This window comes from Chiloscyllium plagiosum, unplaced genomic scaffold (genome assembly GCF_037043375.1).
Source record: "Chiloscyllium plagiosum isolate Xiang-an unplaced genomic scaffold, Cpla_swu_hap1 HiC_scaffold_9, whole genome shotgun sequence".
NCBI classification, from domain to species: Eukaryota; Metazoa; Chordata; class Chondrichthyes; order Orectolobiformes; family Hemiscylliidae; genus Chiloscyllium; species Chiloscyllium plagiosum.
The window spans coordinates 99717065-99742319 of record NW_028270147.1 but is presented as its reverse complement, the minus strand read 5'-3'; the positions used below and the strand labels follow the sequence as shown (position 1 = coordinate 99742319).

The following is a 25255-nucleotide window of genomic DNA, read 5'->3' as shown; positions in this document are numbered from 1 at the left end:
ACTCAGCGTTCCAATGTCCTGGAATAATGTCTGCTATAGAGATCAGTTAGAGAGTGACCAGAGGGAGGGAGTGAGAAAAAGACAGAGTGAGACAATGAGAGATTGAGGGGACAAGGAGAGAGCGGGTGAGGAAACAGGCAGAAAGATAAGTGAAGGACAGGAATTGACGATAAGGGGGGCAGAGAGACAGAGAAACCAACCAACACAGAAGGAAAGGGAGATAAACAGAAAAAGAGGGAGTAAGTCAATGAATGACAGGAATATATTCAAGTGAAAGCGGAGAAGGGGAAAAATGGGAAAAGGGAGGGAGGAAGGAGGGAAGGACGAGAGAGAGAAAAGAGGAAGTGTGAGGGGCTGACGTGGCTCTCTCTGCCTGATGTCATTTACATACTGAGGAACACCCAGTCAGACTCTCACAGGCTGCAGCTTTATAAAGCAGAGCCCAGTGAAGGGAGAGTTTATCAGGAACCAGGCACAGGGACAGGAGCACACACCATGATTTCACACATCCAGCTGATCTGGCCCCTGGCATTCTGTGTCGCAGGTACAAATCTCTCTCCTTCCACCTTGAATCTTTAGCTGCTCTCCATTTCACTCCAATTCCACTGACTTGTGATTGAAGGGAAAATGCTGAAACCAGAGGAATGTTCAGTGTCTCCAACAATCTCTCATTTGACAGGCTCTTTCTGTGACAGTTCTGACTTCACTGTGTTTCTCTCTGACCCCTCAGGTATCAGTGGGGACATCATCATGACCCAGTCTCCCCCGGTGCTGTCAGTGGGACTGGGCCAGACTGCAACCATCACCTGTAAATCCAGTGAGGATGCTAGTGCTGATGTTGAATGGTTCCAGCAGCGAGAAGGACAGAAACCCTCACTCCTGATCTACGATGCAACAGACCGATTCACAGGAGTCTCCAACAGATTCACTGGGACAGAAGTGTCCAGCACACACTTCACCCTGACAATCAGCGACGTTCAGAATGAGGATGTCGCTGACTATTACTGTCAGCAAAGTTACAGCTGGCCTTCACGGTGATACAGAGCCGTACAAAAACCTCAATACACACAGCACCACCTCCTGTACTGACACATCCCACAATTATATATATATATATATTTCAGCTGCAAGATTTAACATTGAAAAATGAAGTTCACAAACAGCCTGAGCCCAGCTGGACACAACCCAGGGAGAGAAAAAGAGAGAGAGAGAGCGTGAGAGAGAGGGAGAAAGAGAGAGAGAGAGAAAAATAGAATGAGAAAAACAGAAAGACATGAATGCCAAAGAGAACATGAGAGTAAGTGAGAGACAGAGAGAGAGAGAGACAGGAAGAGGGTGAGAGTGAGTAAAAGACAGAAAGAGACAGGGAGAGGTTGAGAGTGACAGAGGGAAGCAGAGAGCAGAGATTTTTGTGCAGCCTCTGCACTGGGAGCTCTCACTGTGGTACACGTTCGGTAAAGGAACCAAACTCAGACTGAGTAAGTAAACCTCAATCCTCCATTATGAATCCTGTCAATACTGAAATACACTTTCTAATACACAAATACTGAATTGTTGAAGGTGTTAGTGGGGAGCTGCAGTGAATGAAATGGTTGATTGAGGAGCACTGTGTCTAACAGGGTGTCCAGCTGTATTTCTTTAATTCCATTGCTCCCTTTAAGCAGCAAGATCTAAGTCAGTCAGTTTTACTCACCGTGTGGAGGAGCTCTGTCCATTTGCAGCCTGTGGTCCCATTCCTGCAGCATGGAGTGAAATCAGTGAGTAGCCTCCTGCCAGTCTCAGTGTGACAGACATGGGCAGAGTTTGATGTGAGCTCTGGCTCCCTGTCCCAGTCTCTGATCTCACTGACCTCAGCAGCAGCAGCAGCAGCAGCAGCACAGTGAGACACCGAGCTCCCACCTCCCCCAGCTTTAACTCTGCTCAATCACACAATCACAGAATTATTACAGTGCACAAGGAGGCCATTCTGCCCATCCTGTCTGTACTGGCTCTCTGAATGAGCAATTCACTGAGTGTCATTCTCCTGCCTTCTCCCTGTCACCCTGCACATTGTTCCTTTTCAAATAATAGTCTCATTCCCTTCGGAATGTTTCAATTGAAGCTGCCTCCACCACACTCTCAGGCAGTGCATTCCACACCTTAACCACCCACTGGCTGAAACTGTTTTTCCTCATCTCACTTTTGATTTTTTTACGAATTACTTTCAATCTGTGGTCTCTCGCTTTCAATCTTTTCATGAGTGGGAACATTTTCTCTCTGTTTACTCTGTCTAGACCTCTCCTGATTTTGAATTCCTCAAACAAATTTCCTCTCAGCCTTCTCTTCTCCAAGGATGACAGTCCAAACTTCTCCAATATATTTTCATAACTGCCATTCCTTGTCCCTGGACCTTCCATGGGAATATTTCTTAGTTCATTTGCAAAATATTCACATCCTTCACAAATTATTCACCTTATCTATTCCCTGTCATCCCATTTGCCTGCATTTGGATCATTTCCCCCTATATCTTTCCTCTCCGTGTACCTGTTCAAATATCTTTTAAATCAGACTTGCCTCTACGACTTCCTCTGGCAGCTCATTTAATACACTCACTGCCCTCTATGTGAAAGAGGTGCACTTCAGGCCCCTTTTGAATCTTTCCCCTCTCACTTTAAACCTCTGCCCTCTAGTTTTGGACTATCCTACCCTGGGGAAAAAAACCTTGGCTAGTCACCTTATCTATGCCCATTATGATTTTATAAATCTCTAAAATGTCACCGTGCAGCCTCTGATCTTCCAAGGAAAATAGCCCAGGCCTAACCAGCCTCTCCTTATAACTCAAACCCTCCAGTCTTGGTGACAGCCTTATCATTTTATTACACCTTTTCCAGTTTAATGACATCATGCCAATAGCAGGATGACCAGAAATATGGCCTGACCAATATCTTGAAGAGCTAATATAATGTCCCAACTCCCACACTCAATGCTCTGACTGATGAAGGCAAGTGTACCAAATGCTTTCTTCACCACCCTGTCTACATGTGACACCAGTTACAGTACTCTATATGCCTCCACCCCTTGGTCTCCCTCTTTGACAACACTCCCCATGGTCCTACAATTAACTGTGTAAGCCCTGGCCTGGTTTTTGTACCAAAATGTAACACCTCGCTATTCTCTCAATATGGAATGTACATGTACTCTCAAATAGCCTTCTTCACTGACCACTCTGCCACCAATTTTGGTGTCATCTGCAACTCACAAACCATACTTCTGATAATCTCCTTCAAATCCTTTCTATAATTGACAAACAATGATTAACCCAAACAATTCCTTTCACCACACTGCTGGTCACAGGCTTCCAGTCTGAACAACAACCTTCTACCATCACTTTCTGTCTCCAACTCTTAAGCTAATTTTGTACCAATTGGCTGGCTCTCCCTGGATTCCATTTGATCTAACCTTACTAACCAGATGTCCATGCGGGAACTTGTCAAAGGCCTTGCTAAAGTCCATGTGGGTAATGTCTACCACTCTGCTTTCAGCTATCTTCTTGGTCATGTCTTTAAAAAAATGCAATCAAATTTGTGAGACACTATTTCCCACTTGCAAAGCCATGCAGAAAATTCCAAGTCAATCCTTGTCTTTCCAAATGCCTTGTCTTTCAAAATCGCCTCCAACAACTTACTCACCACTGACATCAGTCTCACTGGGCTATAATTCCTTGCAGACCTTCTTAACTAACAACACAACATCAGCAATGCTCCAGTCTTCCAGCACATCACCCGTGGCTGTTGATGATACAAACATCTCACCAAGGGGTGTCAATGTCTCTTCCCAAGCTTCCCACAAAGTACTGGGATGGACCTGATCAGGTCATGGGGTTTATCTACCTTTATGAGTTTTAAGAACAGATTACTGCACTCCTTCTTCTGTAATGGGGACTCTTCTCAAGACATCAACATTTATTTCCCAAATTTCCTTCATTTCCATGTCTTTCTCAATGGTAAATATTGAGGCAAAATATTAGTTTTGTGACTCATCCATATTCTGTTTGAAAAAAGAATGTGAAAATATCTAAGTGTGAGACATTTGGAGGTGATCTGTAGGATACGATCCATGATCATGACTTTACTCTGGATTGTCCTTAGTCCTTTTCCATGGTCCCCCTAAACCTTGTGATACAATGGTCACTCTTCCCTAAATGTCCTCTCACTGACACTTGACCTACTTGGGCCTCCTCATTCCCAAGGTCCAGGACTTGTAGAGCTTCCTTTCGGATTGGAATGGGAACAAACAGCTGGAGAAAATTCACCTGAACACACTCTCAAAGCTCTGGCCCCTCTCTGCCTTTCACACTGCTACTATCCCAGTCTATATTTTGATAATTAAAGATCCCCCTAATGTTTCCACCTCTCTGTAAATTCCTTGCAGGTTTGTCCCTCGACATCCTTCCCTCTAGTTGGTGACCGACAGACTGCACTCAACAACCTGATTGCACCTTTTTTGTTCCTTATCTTGAAACAAATCGATTCTGTCCTTGACCCCCCTGGGACATCCTCTTTCTGCTCTGCACTGATCTTCTTAAACAATCCCACACCTCTCACCATTTCCCTCCTTTCCTATCTTTCCTGAACACCTTGTATCCAGGAATATTTAACACCCTGTCCTCATGTGAGCCTCATCTGTTAGAGCAACAACATCAGATTTCCACTTGGCAGTCTGCGTTTGCACCTCCCAGGACTTATTCCCTACACTATGTGTAGTCTCATACACGCACAGTCAGCCAGATTTGGAATTTATTACTCTCTCCCTTGCTCTGACCCTGTCTAATAAGTTACTATTCCTTATTCTGGTGCTATCTACCTCTCCCAGGATTCTGTGTTCCTTGGTGTTGCTCGCTGATATTACCTCCTGGTTCCCACAGCCTTTCTATGTTAGTTTAAACCCTCTACAACAACACAAGCAAGGAGCTCAGTTCCTGCTCTGTACAGGAGCAACCCATTTGGTTTATAGAGATCACATCTCCCCCAGAGTCATTTTCAAAGTCCCAAGAATCTAAACCCTCCTGGACCATCTTTCCAGCCTCACATATACCTGTCTTATTGAGTTGAATTGAATTGTATTGAATTGAATTTATTGTCACGTGTACTGAGGCACAGTGAAAAGCTTTGTCTTGCAAGCAAAACAGGCAGATCACAGAGTTAAGTAGCATAGATAAGTAAATAATAAATAAACAGCGGGAAAAACAAAAATACAGGTACAGGATAATGTTAAGAGTTTGAGAGTCCATTCAGTATTCTAACAACAGTAGGATACAAACTGTTTCGAAACTGGCTGGAGCAAGTGTTCAAGCTTTTGTATGTTTTCCTTGATGGCACTTGTAGAAAAGCATTGCCAGGGTGAAATGGATCTTTGAGAATGCTGGCGGCCTTTCCTTGACAGTGGGCCTGGTAGATGGATTCTATAGATGGGAGGTTGGCCTTTGTGATTGTCCGGGCTGAGTTCCATGAGTTCATCCTCCTGTTCCTATTCTCATTTGCATTGATCACTGGGATTAATCTGGAGATTCCTACTCTTGAGCTCCTGCTGCTAATTCCTTCCCGAGATCCCTAAATTCTGACCGCACGACCACATCCCTTTTCTCCCTCTGTCACTGGGACCAATGTGGCCCACAACTGCTGCCTGTTCCCCCTCTCCCCTCAGGGTGCTCTGCAGCCACTCAGTGACATCCTTGACCCTGGCACCAGGGAGACAACACACCATCCTGGATTCCCATCTGCAGCTGCAGAAACACCAATCAATTGCCTTTGCTCTCTAATCTCCTCCCACTATCACTCTTCCTGTCTTCCTTGTGCCCCCCTGTACAGCTGTGCCCCCCGTGGTGCCGTGGACTTGGCTCTGGCTGCACTCCCCATCATTCTCATCAGGATTCCAAACTGAATCCCGATTGGAGAGTGGGATGCACTCAGGGAATTCCTGTACGAGCTGCCTGATCCTTTTGGACTGTCTGCTGCTCCCCCATTCCCTCTCTCCCTGCATACTCTGAAGCTGCAGAGTGACCACATCTAGAAACGTGCTCTCCACAGAGCTCTCAGCCTCACGGACACTACGCACTGACACCAGTTGCTGTTCAAGCTCTGAAACCCGGAGCTCCAACTGCTGTCACTGGCCACACTTCCTAAACTCATGGTATTCCAGGAGCTGGGAAGCATCCTGAAGTTCCCAAATGGTTATCACTTGGCAAAGTTCTGATGACAAACAGCTACAGCAAGGCTCACAGTCCAGTGGGTTCAGTGTTCTGGGGTTTTGTAGAGTCTCTTCAAAAGACCATAAGACCTGATGATATCAAAGCAGAATTAGGCCATTCGCCCCATCAAGTCTGCTGTGCTACTTGGTCATGGCTGATGTGTTTCTCACGACCATTCTCCTGCCTTCTTCCCATTATGTTTAATTGCCTTTCCAATCAAGAATCTATCAATGTCTGTCTGAAATACGCTCAATAACTTCATCACCACAGCAATGAGTTCCACAGATTAACCACCCTCTGGCAGAAGAGATTCTTCCTCATCGCAGTCCTAACGGATTATCCCTTAACTCTGTGACTGTGCCCAATGGTCCGAGTTTATCTTACTGGTGGAAACATCTTCTCCATGTCCACTCTATCCAGGCCTCTCGGTGTTCTGTAAGTTTCAATGAGATCTCCCCATATCCTTCTGAACTCCATCAAATACACATTCACAGTCCTCAATCTCTCCTCATCAGACCAGGCTGTCATCCCCAGGGTCATTCTTATAAACCTCCTCTGGACCTCCCCCAATACAAGCACATCCCTCCTTAGATACAGGTCCCAAAACTGTTCACAATATTCCAAATGCAGTCTGGCCAGAGTCTCATACAGCCTCAGCAGGACATACCTGCTCTTGTATTCTAACTCAGTTGAAATGAATGCTAACATTGCATTTGTCTTCCTAATTGTCAACTGAACCTACATGCTAATCTTAAGAGAAACCTGAAAGAGGACTCCTAAGTCCTGTTGTGCTTCAGAATTCCAAATTGCCCCATTTAGAAAACAGTTTAAGCCTCTATTTTTCCTACTATAACCTCACACTTTCCCACATTGTATTCCATTTGCCACATCTTTGCCCACCCTCTGAGCCTTTCCAAGTCCTTCTGCAGCCTCCCTGATTCCTCAACTCTCTCTGTCCCTCCCCTCATCTTTGTGTCATCAGCAAATTTACCAACAATGCCCTCAGTCCCTTTTCCCAGATCGTTAATATGTAATTAATTGTTACATGAATAGCTGAGGTCCCAACACTGCCCCCTGCTGAACTGCATGAGGCACCAGCTGCCATCCTGCAAAAGACCCATTTATTTCCACTCTCTGTCCATTTCACTACCGGGCCCCAAACCCCATGGGCTCTTATGTTATTTAGCAGCCTCCTGTGTGGCAACTTGTCAAAGGCCTTCTAGAAATACAAATAGATCATGTCCCTTGGCTCTCCTTTGTCTAACTTGGCTCATTAACTCTGATTATTATATCTAATTCCCAGCTTCTCCCTCTCGAACTGCAGGGTGAATTCTATCACATTATGGTCACTGCCCCCTCAGGGTTCACTCACCTTCAGCTCCCCAATCAGAGCTGCCTCATTACACATCACCGAATCCGGAATGACCTGTTTTCTCGTGGGTCTATCACAAGCTGTTCCAAAAACAGCCTCTCGCAGACATTCCATGAATTCCTTTCCTTGAGATCCATTACCAACTTGATTTCCCAGTCCACCTGCATATTGCAGTCCCCATGATTATTGTAATGATCCCTTTCTTACATGTCTTTTCTATCTCCTGATTTATTTTCTGCCCCACATCCCGACTACTGCGAGGAGGCTTGTACAAAACTCCCATCAGAGTCTTTGTTCCTTTGTGGTTTCTTAAGTTGACTCACACAGATTCTATGCAGTCCAACTCAAAATTTCCTCTTGCTGTTGATGTAATTGCACTTCTTAATGACAGAGTAAATCCACTCCCCCATACCTCAATCTAACTATCATGAGAAATGTAGAAGCATATAAAATAGCTGCAGGAATAGGCCATTCAGCCCTTCGAGCCTGCCCCACTGTTCAATATGATCATGGCTGATTATGCAATCTCAGTATCCCATTCCACTCTCTCCCATACCCATAAATCCCTTTAGCCTCAAGGGCCACATCCTTCTTGAATATATTGAACAAACTGGCCCCACCAGCTTTCTGTGGTAGAGCATTCCATAGGGTTCCACATCTGAATAACTTAACCCTTAATCTTAGACTGTGACCCCGAGTTCTGGACTTTCTAATATCGAGAACATTCTTCCAGCATCGAGCCTGTCAAATCCCATCAGGATTTTACATGTTTCTGTGAGAGTCCCCTCATTCTTCTAAATCCCAGTGAGTACAAGCCCAGTCGATCCAGTCTTTCCTCATACGTCAGTCCTGCTGTTGCAGGAATCAGTCTGGTGAACCTTTGCTGGACTCCCTCAATAGCAAGAATGTCCTTCCTCAGACTCGGAGACCAAAACTGCACACAATACTCAAGGTGAGGCCTCACCAATGTACTGTATAATTCTGCAAGGCATCCTTACTCCAATACACAAATCCTCTCACTGTGAAGGCCATCATGCCATTAGCTTTCCTCACTGCCTGCTGCACCTGCATGCCCCCTTTCAGTGACTGTTCCACCGTGACACCCAGCTCTCATTGCACCTCACCTTTTCCTAAACGTTCGCCATTCACTAATAATCTGACTTCCTGTTTACCACCAAAGTGGATAATCTCACATTTATCCACATTATATTGCATTTGCCAAGTATTTGACCACTCAGTCAGCCTGTCCAAGTCACTCTGCAGCCTCTTCGCACCCTCCTCACAGCACACATTGCCACCCAGCTTCATGTCATCTGCAAATTTGGAGGGATTGCATTCAATTCCTTTGTCCATATCATTTATGTATATTGTGAACAGCTGGGGTCCCAGCACTGAACCCTGCGGTACCCCACTCATCACTGCCTGCCACTCTGAAAGGGACCCATTTATTCCAACTCTCTGCTTTCTATCTGCCAACGAGTTCTCTCTCCATGTCAATACATTACCTCCAATACCATGAGGTTTAATTTTGCTCACTAATCTCTTGTATGGGACCTTGTCAAAAGCCTTTTGAAAGTCCAGAACACAACATCCACTGGGTCCTGAGGGAGGGTCACTCAATCTGAAATGTTAACTCCGATTGCTGTCCACAGATGCTGCCAGACCTGCTGAACGTTTTCATCAATTTTTGTTGTCCACTGATTCAGCCTTGTCCACTCTTCACTGATCACATCCTCAAAACCTTCCAGAAGATGTGTCAGGCCTGTTTTCCCTTTAGTAAATCCATGCTGACTTGGACCGATCCTGTCACTGCTTTCCAAATGCTCGGTTACTGTATCTTTAATAACTGACTCCAGCGTTTTCCTCATGTATAATTCCTCATTTTCACTCTCCCTCCTTTTATTAAAAAGTGGGGTTACATTGGATACTGTCCAGTCGATTGGAACTCTGTCAGAGACAACAGAATGTTGGAAAATGATCAACAATGTGTCCACTATTTCTACACCCACTTTCTTAAATACTCTGATGAGTTGTTGGCCCCTGGGGACTTACAAGTTTTGATACCATCAATCTCCCCAAAACCATTTCCTGACTAACAAGGATTACCTTCAGTTCCTCCTTCACACTTGACCCTCTATGCCCTCGCATTTCCTTTCAATAGGATGTGCATCCTTGAATGTTTAATTCCCAGCCGGATCCCCTTGCAGCCACGTCCCTGCACTACAGGCTCATTTACCTTGTTTCATAAACTCGATGCATCGAAGTACAACACCCTCAGTCATGCACTGACTGCTTCCTTCTCATAGTTATCTCCGTCAGAAATCACAGAATCCCTACAGGCCATTCAGCCCAGACTGACCCTCCAAATAGCATCCCACCAACCCTACAATTCCCATGGATAATCCTCCTAACCTACATATCTTTGTGACAATGGGAGGAAACCCAAGTGGACACGGGGAGAATGTGTAAATCCCACACAGACAGTCAGTTGGAATTGAGTCTGTGTCTCTGAAGCTGTGAGACAGCAGTGCTAACCACTGATCCACCATTCCACTCTACAGTGCCTCAAGTTCGATTCCTGATCCTTTCCATACTCTCAATCCTATTACTTGGTCTGGATACTTTAATAACCTCTCCTGAACTCCTACTTCTTTAGTTAGTTTAAACTCCTCGCAAACTTGATTTCCCTTGGTTTGTGTGGTATCACTTTGTCTACATTATTCCGAATGGTTCATGTGTTAAGAGACAAAACCTTTAAGCTTGTTCTATATTGAGCTTCCCTGCACTTTTAAGTTTCCTCAGTGCAATATGACATTCAAAATACTCTGTCCCTTCCTTTTATTTTCTAGTAACAATCAATTCCATCACTAACTAGTATTCCTCCCTTCTCCTTTAACTCCTCATTTTCCATTCAACTGTTCTAGTTACTTTCTCTTTGAATCATATTCAGGCTGATACTTATTCCTGATCAAACATCTCTCAAAGCTGTTCCTTGGTTCATTGTTGCTTGTGGGATCTTGCTGTGTACAATCTGGTTTGCACATTTCCTACATTACAACAAGTCCCACACTGTCTGCAAATGTCTTGGGGACAGCATGGATATTTCTTTTCTTTGGATGAACTGGGAGTCTTTCAGATGTGAAAGATGCTGTTCCAATATTGCACAGTCCTCCTTCTGAACTACAGTTTCTGCTTTGTCCCTCTCTTTTGTGAAAACAGACCAAAAGATTTCATGAGGAACCATTGCTCCGTCTGGCACCACCGCACACAAGTTCCCTTCCTGCTCTTGAATGGCCCTCATACATTCCTTCATTCTCTTGTTCTTTTTGTGACAATAAAACATCACTGGGATTTCCATGACTTCACTTGGACACATTTCATCCTGTCAGCTCTTTGCTTTCCCCAGGTCCTGGTTAATTTCACCCCTGCATTTTGTCTTTCAGCTCACTTTTACCCAATCGCCGCCCAGTTCAGTAAAATGGTTTGTTCCCAAATGAAAACTTTTCCACTTGCTCCATGGTTCTCCATTTCCATCCCTCCTCTCAATCTCACTGAGTTCTGATCACTGTCACTCAAATGCTCCCCATTGATAGCCCTTCCAGCTGTTCACATTCATTCCCTAAACAATGGTCCAAGACTGTCCCTTCTTTTTCACCATCACCCTCTCAGGGGCAGTTAGGGATGGGCAATAAATGCTCGCCCTGTCAGTGACACCCACATCCCAAGAAGCAATTTTAAAAGGCCCTGTCCTTTTATGGGGTCTGTTAGGTATTGAATACAAATGTTCAAATGGATTGTTTTGCCAGTGAATGTTTAGAGTTGAAATCCCTTTGAATGGCAGGGATTAAAATTGTTCCTCTTGTCTTTCAGGCCGTGAGAACTCTCAGCCCAAGCTGACCCTGCTGCCCCCCTCCCCGGAGCAGGTCAATGCCAAGGGCACTGCCACCCTGGTGTGCCTTGCCAATCACTTCTATCCCGATGAGCTGGAGGTGCAGTGGAAGAAGGATGGTGCAGTCATTTCGGACGGGGTTCAGACCAGCAACTACCTGCGAGCTTCGGACAGCACCTACAGTGTCAGCAGCCTGCTGACCCTCTCTGGGTCTGACTGGGAGTCCAACGCTCAGTTCTCTTGTGCCCTCACCCACGTGACCCTCCCCTCTCCCCTCAGCAAGAGCATCAGGAGATCAGAATGTGTGTAGAGTGTTGGAGACAGTCCACAGAGGAGACACAACTTTAAATAGAACAGGGCTGAGCTGGCAGGACAAAGGTCATTGTCAGCACTGAATTTCAACTCTCTTCCTTCTTGGGATTGGCTCGGTGACATTTCTGAAGTTCAAGGGTTAAGGCAGGTCATTGGGATCTTCAAAAGGAAGCTTTACTCTGTATCAAACCCCATGTTGTCCCTGTCCTGGGAGAGTTTTTTGGGGACAGTGATGACTTGTGATGCCAAGTAAAACCTCTCGAAGATGCTGAAAACTGTCAGCTATACAAAACAATGTGAACCTCTGAAATCTCTGCTTCAGTAAACCAGATCTCCTTCCTGCTCAGCCGTCAGTTCGAATTTAAGCTTCTGTCACTACTTAAAGGTACAGGATTCTCAGGTTATTGAGAAAATCTCCACAAGTGTTTTCCTCAAGCTCCATTGTGGCTGTGATTTTGAGCAGCTTCCTCTGTCTGGGCTGTTAATTGCAGTCTTTTTTCTGTCAATGTAAATCTGGAAAAATGAATAAAGATCAAGAAGATTCAGTCTCTGTCTCGTGTGTGCTTTGGAAATGGCCAGAGCTACTGGGAACCCTGCATTGATGAATATGATCAGCAGCATCTTGTTACTCAGAATAACAATTTCACAGGTTTTGGGAAATAAATATTCCATAAATTAGACTTGGGTTTTCTTTACTCTTAATGTGCGATGGAATGGGCCCGTGTGTCCCTGGAGTAAGATTGAGAATGTTAAATCTGGGGAGTCTGGGAGTCACGGCTGGGGAGGGCAGTCAATGATAAACTGGCTCCACTTTCTGCTGTCATGTTCTGTAACCTCTGGGCCATCTCAGTGAGAGTCATCCAGGGCTCAGGGTGGATTCCAGAGCAGATCATTGACCTGACTGTTGTGTTCCTTCGTCCACATGTGACTCCAATAATCTCACTCTAGAGTTTTAGTATCAGTGGGAATCAATGGGACTGAAATCTTATCCAAACAGACCCTCACACAGCGGGGAGCCTGCTGGTGGCTCAAAAACCCCTTAGATTCAGTCCCAGATTCCACCGTGGCTCTTTCATTCAAACAGCATTAGCACACTGATACCACATTCAGAGGGCAATCCTGAGATGGGGCAAGTTTGGTTCTTGATTCCAATGTGGGGAAATGGGGGCTGGCTGTGAAATGTCCAGTCTGAAGCTGGTGGGGGTACTTTATAATGAAGAATAGAAACTGATGTCAGAATAAAGTCAGGTTTTGATGGGAGTGAGGAATATCTCAGTGATCTGTCTCCAGAATCCACAGACTACATACATCCTTCTGTCAGACCCTGAAGGCAGAGAAACTGCTCCTTGACACCCTATATTTGTCATCTTTCCCAGAAAAGGTGAAGTATTCTCTGACTCTCTGGGACAGGACATTTTAAAAAGGGCTGTGGGAAGGGAAATGTTGCCTCTCAATGACAAGCCAATGGAAGGATGTGGAGCTGGCTCTGTGAAATGTTAGGGCACAGAGGATGACACCAGAAGCAATTCAATGTTGTTGCTCTCTCCTTTGAAATTGCTAAACTGGTAACAATTACTTTTTGCTTACAATTTTTTTTTTATTTCAAAAATATACTTTATTCATAAATAATTTGATGGTCTGTACAATTGGTCATGCCATACGTATGTAAACATTTACATACAGAGATCAAAACTTATCATTTTTACACAGGTCTGTACATTTTTTTGATCATATGCCCATATAATTAGCTGATAAGAACAGATTTTTTTTTTAATTTCAAAAATATACTTTATTCATAAAATAATTTGATGGTCTGTACAGTTGGTCATGCCATACATATGTAAACATGTACATACAGAGATCAGAATTTATCATTTTTATACAGGCCTGTACATTTTTCAATCATATGCCCATATAATTAGCTGAGGCGTCAGCAGAGCCCAAATGACTGCATGGGCCCCCTGTTCTTCGTTAGGCAGGCAGACTTTACACAGTGGTCTTTCCCCACCACGCCTTGGCGGCAGCTGCCCCAAGCTTCAGCACGTCCCTCAGCACATAGTCCTGGACCATGGAATGTGCCAGTCTGCAACACTCAGTCGGGGTCAACTCCTTCAGCTGGAAGATCAGCAGGTTTCGGACCGCCCAGAGAGTGTCCTTCACCGAGTTGATGATCCTCCAGGCACAGTTGATGTACTTTTTGCTCACAATTTGTCCCCTTGTATTCGATCCACTTGCCTTTCTTGCTTGGCTTCTTTCGACTTGAGTCTGTGGGTAGTTCCACCAAAACCCAATCTCCTCACACTCATCCTGGCCCCTGAAGAGATTAGAGATAAATAAAAAACTGCAAATGCTGGAATCCAAGGTTGACAAACAGGAGGCTGGGAGAACACAGCAAGCCCAGGCAGCATCAGGAGGTGGAGAAGTCGACGTTTTGCGTATAACGTTTCTTCAGGAAGTTAGGTGGTTAGGTGGGGATAGGTGGAGACAGGTTGAGTGTAGGACCTGGTTGGTCGAGGGGCGGGATGATTCTGGATTCATCTCTCCCATCGACCAATCAGGTCAAACTCTCTATCTTTCTCAACCTATCCCCACCTCACCACCTTGCTCCCACCCACCCCTTTATCTGCAACTCCCCTGACACCTACCCTCCCCCTTCCTGAAGAAGGGTTACACCTGAAATGTTGACCCCTGAAGAGATTAGATGAGGTTATTTCACTGAATCAAATTATCGAGCCCATCAATCCTGAGAACAGATTCCAGCATTGAAGTCATATTTCCTGGTTGCACATGTAAAGTGTCTCTCAGGCTGAAAGAAGGAAGCTTACGATTGAGAAATGAATGAGCTTAACCCAGATCCTGAACAACAGCACAACAGAATGGAGTGATATAAAATCAGAAACAGTATTAATACAGGGCAGCTTATATACTGCAGCTCGCACTGAGTGCAGCCAGCACAGAGGGGAATGCTGGGAGGTTTGGTCAGTGTGGGAGTTTGGTGAACTGGGGGAAGGAGTCTACCTTTGCTTTTTCAAACTGATTTGGAACTGTCACTTCAGCTGCTGGGAGCCTGCACACGCACTTGGTTTGAATGAAACAAAATGATAAACAAGAAAATAGGAATCTGGGATTTGTTTAGTTTGAGGGGCTGTATAAATAGACTGCTTCAGGACATGTCCATTAGGGGAGTTTATTAAATGGAAAGTATTGAAACTTCAAAGCAGAATGAAGACAATTACTGCTCTAATGAAGGAATGGATATTTTTCATTTGTAAGTGAGATCAACATTTCTTTATTGCATTGAAATGATTCAGGGTAAATATATCTGCAGTGAATGTATAAAACTACAGGAACTCCCACTCAGGGAGTTTGGAATGAAGGCTGAATTGAAAAAGCAGGGAGTGCCGGAGATACCTGGAGACTTAGTTCCAGAAGGAAGTTATAGGCCTCAGGACTGCACAGTTCAATTCCACGTGTAGTAAGGGGCAGGAGGGTACGACCCATGAGGGAGGCAGATAGGGATTTGGAGAATACTGTGGGACAGGAAAACTCCTCACTCTTCTAAACTCCAGTGAGAACAAGGCCAGCCTTTCCAATCCTTCCTCATCTCACAGCCCCCTCATTCCAGGGATCAATCGGGTAAAACCCCTCTGAACCACCTCCAATGCATTTATATTCTTCCTTCAATAAGGAGACCAAAACTACACACATTATTTGAGATGTGGTCACACCAATGTCCAGGAATAACTGAAACATCACAGTCTCACTTTCTGGCCCCAAATCACACCTACTCTTACTTTTACCAGCCTTTTTACTGTCCATCTTTAATTGTCCTGGACAAGGTGGTGCTGTGGGTAGACCCACAATGTCCTGAGGAAGGGAATTCCAGAATTCTGACCCAGTGATAATATTTCCAAGTCAAACTGGTGAATAGCTTAGAGGGAACTTGCTGGGGTGATGTTTCCATTTTATCTGCTGCCCTTGTCCTTCTTGATTCAAGTAATCATGGGTTTAGAAGGTGTTGTCTCAGGACTTTTGATGAATTTATTGCAGTGCATCTTGTAAATAGTACACACAAATGTTACTGAGCGTTGGTGTGGAGGGAATGGATGTGTGTGGAAGTGGTGCCAATCAAACGGGCTAAAATTTGATTAACAACATTTAAATAAAATAATATAAAACAACTTAAAATGGAATAAAATAAAATGCTGCTGCTTTTTTGATAAAACATCACTGAAGCCCAAAAAGTTAACTCCTCCTGTCTCCACAGAGGCTGCACCTGTTCCCTTTTTCCAACATCATGCTTCTATTTGAGATTTGCAGTATTTTGTTTCTGTATCTGTTTTAATGCCATTGGTAATAGGAGAAGAATTGGTCAGCACACTGGGGGCGATTTTGTCTGAGATGATTGGAAAGCCCTTACATTCACATTGACCTGAGAAGGCAGTGGTTTAACCAATCATCCAGCAGATGGCATCTTTGCCTTTGCCAGCCTCAGGATAGTGCTCCAGTGACTGGAGTGGGGCTTGAAATCTGCAGGTTCAGGTGACGGCGTTACCACTGAGGCTGTCTATTCTTTCCTGGGATGTGGGTGTCACTAGCAAGACCAGCATTTGTTCCCCATCCCTACCTGCCCCGAAACTGAGTGGCTTGTTTAGCCTTTCAAATGGCAAGTAAGGGTCAGCCACATTGCTGGAGTCCTGGCAGAGTCAGACATCTACAACAGGTCTACAAGAACAAGGCCCTTTGGCCCAATGAGCCAAAGCCAGTCAAACATCCACCTCACTATCCTAATTCCATGTTCCAGTACTTGGCCCGTAGCCCTGTTCACCTTTGCATTACAGGTGCACATCGAAATACTTCAATGTTATGGGAGAGCTTCTGCCTCAACCACCCTTACAGGCAGTGAGTCCCAGACTGTCACCACCCTCTGGGTAAAAATGTGTTTCCTTATGTTCCCTCTTAACATTCGGCTATTTATCTTTAATCTTTACCCCTTCGGTCATTAATCATGACGCAACCCCATGTCACCAAGTTTCCCTTTATTGACACATGAACAGTCCTTAACTATAATGCCTCATAGAGAATCAGGCACCGGAGGCTCAGGGCCTCTGACACTCAGCCTGTTTATGTCAGTCAGGATTCTCCCTGTTATATCCTGGTAACGATTTGAGTTTTCTTTATGAAACCCAGTTGGGAATTTTAATGACACTGAATCTTCCACACACACCCACCGCTCTTGATGCTCACCCGTCTGGTTAATTCTTCCCATTTCCTTCTCCTCTCTGAGTTCATTCCATTTCAGTAAAGTCTGTGATAATTCCATGGAGGATGTGCACGAGAAACTGCCACAGAGAATCTCCCAGCCCTTCAATGTTTGCAGCAAGCCTGGACTGTGCCCTTGTGTACCTTGCCTGAAGGATTCCATGTGATCTGTCAGTCTCCATCCCAGCCTGATAACCATCTCGGACATTGGAAGGAAATGCCCAGGGAGCAGGTTAACATGGTGCAAAAAGCCTTTCAGCTGAAGCTTCAGTGTTTGCGCTCAGTATGCATTTTCCCTTGCTAATTGCTCCCATTTTACATGATAATGAGGAAAGAACGCTTGTTGGTTCAGTTTTCTTTTAATCATTTCAGAATATTCAAAGCTGCGAGGACAGAGCAGTCACGTTCACGGACAAGATGGTGAGGTCCCACAGACAGTAAATGAATGACGAAACACATCTGTTTTGTTGGCACTAGTTGAATAGCGAGCAGGACACCCAAAGGGAATCTTTCAGAATGGGATCTTGTCGAGCCCGCTGAGGTGGGGGTGAGGGTGGTCAGGGTGTGGTGGTGGTGGAGCCTCAAATGATGGTGCCAGAGACTGTGCAACTTTCATCAGTGCACCACAATCTCAGCCTGGATTCTGTGCTCTCATTGCTGAGATGGCTTTCAACCCGATGACCATTTTGACGATGAGGCAGGAGCATTGCCCATGGAGCCACGGTCAGTAACAATGTAAACTGTGTGGCTCTGAAAGCCTGAGTCTGCACCTCAGCTCGGAAGGATATCAGCTCATTCATCAAATCTGTTTCTGCCCCTCTGCAGGCTGACCAGGCTGCGGGTGCCTTTCCAACACACTCACGTTTTCCCATGTGCCACAGCTCATTCTCCTGAGGGATAGTTGTGCTCGGAGTCGAAACGTGTGGTGCTGGAAAAGCACAGCAGGTCAGGCAGTTGTGCTCAGGCCGAGGACATGACCTTGTCCCTCTGTCAGATCCTCTTCGAGAATCTCATGGCTCACCACCGCCCTCTGCAGGAAAACTAGGGAAGAGCAACAAGCAAGGATGGAGGTGGAGACGTGGGGCTTCAGATGCTGATCTTTGCACTTTGGTGGAACGCTTTGATGTCTGTTTGTAAGATCTTTGCGTATAACTATATTTTTGCTGATCCCACTGCTAATCCGAAGGACAGTCCACCCTTCAGTCTGACAAACCAGGTTCACTCATTTCAAGACTCTGTTTCTGGGCGAGGCTCCAGTCTTTCAAAGAGATGAATTCAAGCCTCACCAGTTTGTTCATTTGAATTGGATGCCATTTATTTTGATTTCCCCTGGGATGGGGCGGGGGTTGATGTGTCGATTATTTGTTGCTCTTCCCGAATTGTCCTGGAGATGGCGATGGTGAACCGTGTAATATTTGGGAAGCAACTGACAGGTCATTCCCACTGGAATCCACTGGAATGACTGCGGGCTTGTTCATGGCTAATGGAAGGAGTCGTTACCCATAATCCTCAGCTGCAGTGCAAGTACTCTATAGTTACTGGAAGGCAGCTGTTCCACTGTGCCCGCATAATATAAAGTCAGAAAGCACACAACACCAGGCTCTAGCTCAACAGGTTCATTTGAAATCACAAGTTTTCGAAGCGCGGATCCTTCATCAGGTGTACCCCCATCGGTATCCCCCACGTTACTGAACAGTACAAATAACTGGGGCTCTGCGAGGATCCAGCCGGCTCAATCTTAGAGAGTACAGCTCTCGAATCAGGATACCACAATGAAAATGCCCTGCATGCTATGGTATATCAAAAAGAAATACATTGATGTGACTTTAGATTGTCTTCAGATTGTACTTTTTTTTTCATTCTGTAATACACGTAGACATTGTCAGTATTGGGTATCACAAAGTATGTTTCCGCCATTAAACACTTTCCAACACACTCTCTCTATCTTGCTTTAATCCTTATTGACTCTTCGACACTGTCCCTGTTCCCTCACTCCGTCCCGGTCCCAGAGGAATTGATGGCCGGAGTTCATGATCCTGCACTGTGTGAAGGTTGGTGTGAAGTGAGGCCAGTGTGTTGGAGCTTGGGCTCCTGCCTCAGGCCCAGGTGTAGGGGCCTGTTCAACAATCTGCACATTGTCCTTTTTCTCTTTCTGAATGAACTGGATCAAGTTGCAGTAACGAGCTGGCAACAAGGTGTCTTGTCTAAAATGTTCCCAGCATTGGATACAGAACTAGGTTAGTCACAGGAGACAAAGGGTAGCGATGGAAGGATGGTTTTCAGAATGGAGGGATGTGACTAGTGATGTTCCACAGGGATCAGTGGTGGGAACTCTGCTGTTCATGATCTCCATAAATGATTTGGAGCAAAGCGTAGCTGGTCCAATGAGTAAGTTTACGGTTGATACAAAGATTGGTAGAGTTGCAGATAATGAGAAGGATTGTCAGAGGATACAGCAGGATATTATAGCAGTTGGATGCATGGACAGAAAAATGGCAGATGCAGTTTAATCCAGCCAAATGTGAGGTGATGCATTTTGAAAGGTGATGTACAGGTGGGAATTATGCAGTGAATGGCAGAATCCTTTGGAGTATTGATATGCAGAGGGATCTGGGTGTGTATGTTCACAGATCACTGAAGGTGGCAGCACAGGGAGGTAAGGCAATAAAAAAGGGTTACGGCATGTTTGCCTTCATTGGAAGGGGCATTGAGTATAAGGATAGATAAGTTATGCTGCAGTTTTATCGAACATTAGTTAGGCCACACTTGGAATATTGTACACAGTTCTGGTCACATCAGAAGGATTTGGATGTTTTGAAGATGGTGCAGAAAATGTTTATCAGGATATTGTCTGGTATGGCGGATAGTAGTCCTGAAGAAAGGTTGGATAGACTGGGTTTGTTTTCACTGGAATGCAGAAAAATGAGGTGTGTCCTGATAGAAGTTTTTAAAGTTGTGAATGGGATATGTAGAGTGGAGAATACGAGGCTTTTTTCCCCAGGGTGGAGGGGTCAATTATTGGGGAACAGAGGTTCAAGGGGCGGGGGAATTTAAAAGAGATGTGCGAGGCAAGTATTTCACACAAAGGGAGTTGAGTGTCTGGAACACACTGCCAGAAGAGGGGGTGTAAGCAGACACAATAGAAGTATTCAAGAAATACCTGCTCTAATGCATGAATAGGAAGGGAATAGAGGGATATGAATCCTGTAGGTGAAATTTCAGTATGGAAGGGCAAAATGTGCCAGCACAGGTTTGTAGGGCCGAAGAGCCTGTTCCTGTGCTGGATTGTTCCTTGTTCTTTGATCCCTGCTGTTGAATTGGGATCTCGGGAGCCAGCTCCGTATGAAGAGCCTGTTCTCATTCTTTTTTTGGAGTTCATGGGGCAGCTGCTGCTTCCTTGCTACGGCACTGATCAAACCAACAATGTGGGAAGACTCTTGAGATTTTAAATACACTGTCTGCAGGAAAATGTTTGACCGAGGTTTTAATATTGTTTAATAAGGTAATGACGTCAATACACCAGTGTTGTTTACGGCTCGGAACATTTCACATCATGGTCCAAGATTTAAATGGACCCTAACTCGTGATAATACAGTTTTCAATGTTTCTCTCCCCTGATGTGTTATGAAGAAATTTTAATAACGTGTTTTGATGAAGACAGTGCATCATCAACACCGTTTGGTGGAGTGGGTGTCTGTTTGAATTCTCGCTTGTAATAATACAGTTTTAAATGTGTCAGTGTTACTTTCCTCACTCTCTGGGCGGTGCCGCTGTCACTGTCTCCACCCCACCCTTCACTCTCGGGGTGATACCATTTTTAGCATCCTTTCTGTCTGAGAATGTCCCTGTTCTTGTCCCCCCTCTCTCAGGGACGGGGACAGTGTTTCACATGCACCTGGTTTGTTAGTTCCATTTACTCGCTTGTGAAATGGGTAATCCCTGTTTTACTCTGGTAACAGTGAGTTAAAGCCCGGCACAGTTCACCCTTCATCTCCATCATATCTCAGGGCCTAAGGTTGGTCAGTACTGTCTGGGCCCAGAAAAATCCCACCACTTCTCGCAGTTTTCCCTCTTTCCTATCTTTACTGAACACCTTGTATCCAGGAATCCCTAGTCCCGCCCGATCTCTGTTAGAGCCACAGCATCAGATTTCCACTTGGCAATCTGTGTCTGTAACTCCCCAACACTATTATTGACCCATTTCAGTCTGTTTCCCATCAGTCAGGGTCCTTAATTGGCAAAGGCTGCATTTAACGAATCTCAATGATTGTGGAGACCTGGTGAGGTTGGGAAAAATCAGAAGGATCAGTTGCACTAGTTGCATTATGTACAGGGTCCGGGACGCAACAAGCGGTACCTGGGATGCCAGGGGGCCCGTTGTGCTCGGGTCTGAGACTGAGGAGCCTGTAATCTCTGGTCGCTGTCCCTGATTTGTGGGTCCTCTCTGATGGAGACCATTGTGAAATCCATTGTCAAGATCGCCACCTCGTGGACTGGAGAAGTAAGAACATGCAGTGCTGGTGGGAATAACCTGAATGTGATCAGAGGACAAGGTCAAAAATCATGCGACACCAGATTTATGAGAACAACAGGTTTATTAGAAAACATAATCTTTCAGAGCCTCGCCCCTTCTTCAGGTTCTTAGAGGAGCAAGCAAGGTGAATTTAATCAACAGACAAAACAAACTCTGCTGTTCATTTCCTTCTCGGTTGACTCCGTTCTCCTAAATGACATGAACAAGAGACAAGACAAGAATAAAGAATATACGGACACCACCAGTGACCGCCTGAAATTCATAAGAAACTTCACCCAGCACTTTGATGAAAAGTAAGAGTATGTGAACCATACTTAGTGACAATATTTTCCTGCTTTTTCAGTTTTTAGCATCGATTCAAGAGTCTTTCTTTCTCCTTCCCTCCTTGAAACTCTTACTGAGATGATCAAACCCAGCCACAGTTCATGTGACGGGTTGAGGGATTACCTAATGATTGAGAGAGGGGACTGGGTCAGGATTCCCTAGAATTCAGAAGGCTGGGATGAGATTTCACTGAAACATTTAAAATTCTCCAGGGCCCTGACAGGGTAGAATTTGGAAGGATGAACCCCTACCTGGGGATTCTAAAGCAGAGTCCCAGTCTGGGAATAAGGGGTTAGACATTTCGACCAGAGATGAGGAATGGGTGGCACAGTGGCTGGCACCACTTCCTTACAGTGCCAGGGACCTGGGTTTGATTCCACCTTCAGGCAACTGTCTGTGTGGACTTTGTATGTTCTCCCTCTGTCTGAATGGGTTTCCCCTGGGTGCCCCAGTTTCCTCTCTCAGTCCAGGGATGTGCAGGTTTGTTGGATTGGCCATGGAAGTGTAGGGTTAGGAGAGGGGGCTAGTTCTGGTGAGATGCTGCTTGTACTTGATGGGCTGAATGGCCTTCTTCCACACAGTAGGGATTTTATGATTCTATGTTTCTGTGGGTCTGGAGTCATATGTCAGTCAGTATGGGCAAGGACAGCAATCTGATTGACATTAGTGGGCCCGACAGGGTTCTCCCCCAACAATGGTCGTCATTAGACTCTTAACTCCAGAGTCTTTTTGAATTTAAAATTCCACTCCATGCATTGCCAGGATTTAGATTAGATTCCCTATAGTATGGAAACAGGCCCGTCGGTCCAACAAGTCCACACTGACCCTCCGAAGAGTAACCCACCCAGACCCATTCCCCATATTCACCCCTGAATATGGGCAATTTAGCGTGACCAATTCACCTAACCTGCACATCTTTGGATTGTGGGAGGAAACTGGAGCACCCGGAGGAAACCCATGCAGACACAGGGAGAATGTGCAAACTCCATAAAAGGCAGTCACCCGAGGCTAAAATCGAACCTGGGATCCTGGTGCTGTGAGGCAGCAGTGCTAACCACTGTACCACCGTGCTGCCCCACGGTGATCCCAGGTCCCCCAGAACATTACTTGGCTCTTTGGATTAAGAATCTAGTGATTATACCATTAACTCACTGCCTCCCCACATGTGAATCATCTCTATCTTGAATTTATTCAAACGCCTAAATATCGATGAGTATCCCAAAGATTCAAAACCCTCTGAGTGAAGAAATTCATAGAATCCCTACAATGTGGAAACAGGCCATTCAGCCCAAACCGCCTCTCCAAAGAACATCCCACCCAGACCCACTCCCCTCTAACCTTGCATTTCCCATGGCCATTCCACCTAACCCGCACATTTGTGGACTGTGGGAGGAAACCAGATCACCGGGAGGGAACTCAGGCAGAAACAGGGAGAATGTGCAAACTCCACACAGTCAGTTGCCCGAGGGTGGAATTAAACCTTGGTCCCAGTGCTGTGCCACCCCATTTGATTCTGGGCAATAAATGCTGACATAGCAAGTGATGCCTAATCCAGTAAATTAATTAAGAAAAGATCAGTCAAGTTTTGGCTAGGACTGTGGTGGGTTACTCCCCACATGCCTGGATGGATGCAGCTCCAAAAACAATCAAGAAGCTTGATATCATCCAGTACAAAGCAGCCTGCTTGATTGGCACCACATCGATAAACATACACTCCCTCCACCACTGATGCTCAGTAACAGCCGTGGGCACCATCTACAAGATGAACTGCAGGAATTGACACCAAGTCTCTTGAGACAGCACCTTCCAAACCCACGATCATTTCCATGTAGAAGGACACAGAACACCACCAAAAACAAGTTCCCCTCCAATCCACAGAGAATCTTGATTTGAAAATATATTACTGTTCCTCCAGTGTCACTGGATGAAAATCCTGGAATTCCCTCCCTAAGGGCATTGTGGGTTTATCTACAGCACATGGACTGCAGTGGTTCAAGAAGGCAGCTCACCATCACCTTGAAAGGGCAGGATTGTGGCTCAGTGGTTAGTGCTGCTACCTCACAGCACTAGGGACCTGGGTTCAATTTCACCCTGGGACAACCGTCTGTGTGAGATTGCACATTTTCCCCATGTCTGTGTGGGTTTCTTCCACACAGTCCATAGATGTGTTGGTTAGGTGGATTAGCCATGCCAAATTGCACATAGTGTCGAGGGATGTGTTGGCTGGTGGGTTGACCATAGGAAATGCTGCTGTACAGGAATGGGGTCAGTCCAGATGGGATGCTGTTCAGTGGGTTGGTGTGGATTTGATGGGCTGAATGGCCTGCTTTACACTGGTTGATGATTGCATAATTCACAAGGGCAACACAGAACGTGCAATAAATGTTGGCCCAGACAGCAACACCCATGTCCTCAGAGTGAGTTTTAAACAAAAAGACCATCTGCACTGCTTACTATTCCATCAGTCTTTGTGTCAATGTGGAACTATGATTCTCATTAATACTTACAGTAAGTGTTAAGGCCTCACCACAGAATCCTTGTGGAACACCACTCATCACTTTCTTTCTCTGTCGTCTGTCAGCCTCCGAACCAAGTCAAACATTCATCTTCAATCCCATGGGTTTTAACTTTGATCAGCAGACTGTATTGTGGGAAATTATCAAGTACTTCTGAAAGTTGATGAGACTTTTTGCCCAATCGACTATTTTAGTTCATGCATTTGGTTCGTTAGTCAGAACCTACCCATCACTAATCTATGTGGGCTATTTCCAATTCTCCACATGTTCATTCTCTCTGCTGCTAATGATAGATTCCAATGAAACCCTCAAAAGAGATGTTAGATTGACCAGTATATAATTTCCTCGGTTCCCTCTCTCATCTTTCTTGAACCCGTGGAGCTACAGCAAGACATTTTCCAAACTAAAGGTTGCTGCTTTGGAACCTGATGGGAAAAGCTTCTGAAACTTCTCCCCACTCCCCCTTACTTTAAACCCCTAAGGTCCTGGAGATCTGTCAGCCTTTAGAGCTGCTCGCTTTCCAATGCTGTTTTCTGGCATGTATCAAGTTTCACGAATTCCAATCTTCAATTCATTATTAACCTCCCTGGAGTAGAAGCTGCATTATCCCGTTCCTTGACTGTGAAGACTCACACAACTAATTATTGTACATATCGGCCATTCCCTTAGTCTCATTCATGGAATTCCCAGTTTGTTTTTAAAGGGCTCACATTGCACTGGAGCCGCCTTGATTTTCTAATTTTCGTGTGAAACATTTGTGTTATTCTTGTGACCCCTTGCAGGTCTCCCTCTCAATCACTTTTTTGTAACTCTTGCTTCC

The 25255-nt window shown here is 45.2% G+C and overlaps 1 pseudogene and 1 gene segment (V, D, J or C); one reads left to right on the top strand and one right to left on the bottom strand.

Annotated features, from left to right (window-relative positions):
• The window catches only part of LOC148149211 (centrosome-associated protein 350-like), a 741086-nt pseudogene that overhangs the window by 164112 nt on the left and 551719 nt on the right, over positions 1 to 25255 (bottom strand).
• LOC122548025 (Ig kappa chain V region Mem5-like) lies at positions 478 to 12344 on the top strand. The segment is given in 4 exon segments: positions 478 to 544; positions 731 to 1030; positions 1446 to 1478; positions 11469 to 12344. Coding segments are annotated over 4 exon segments (711 nt in total).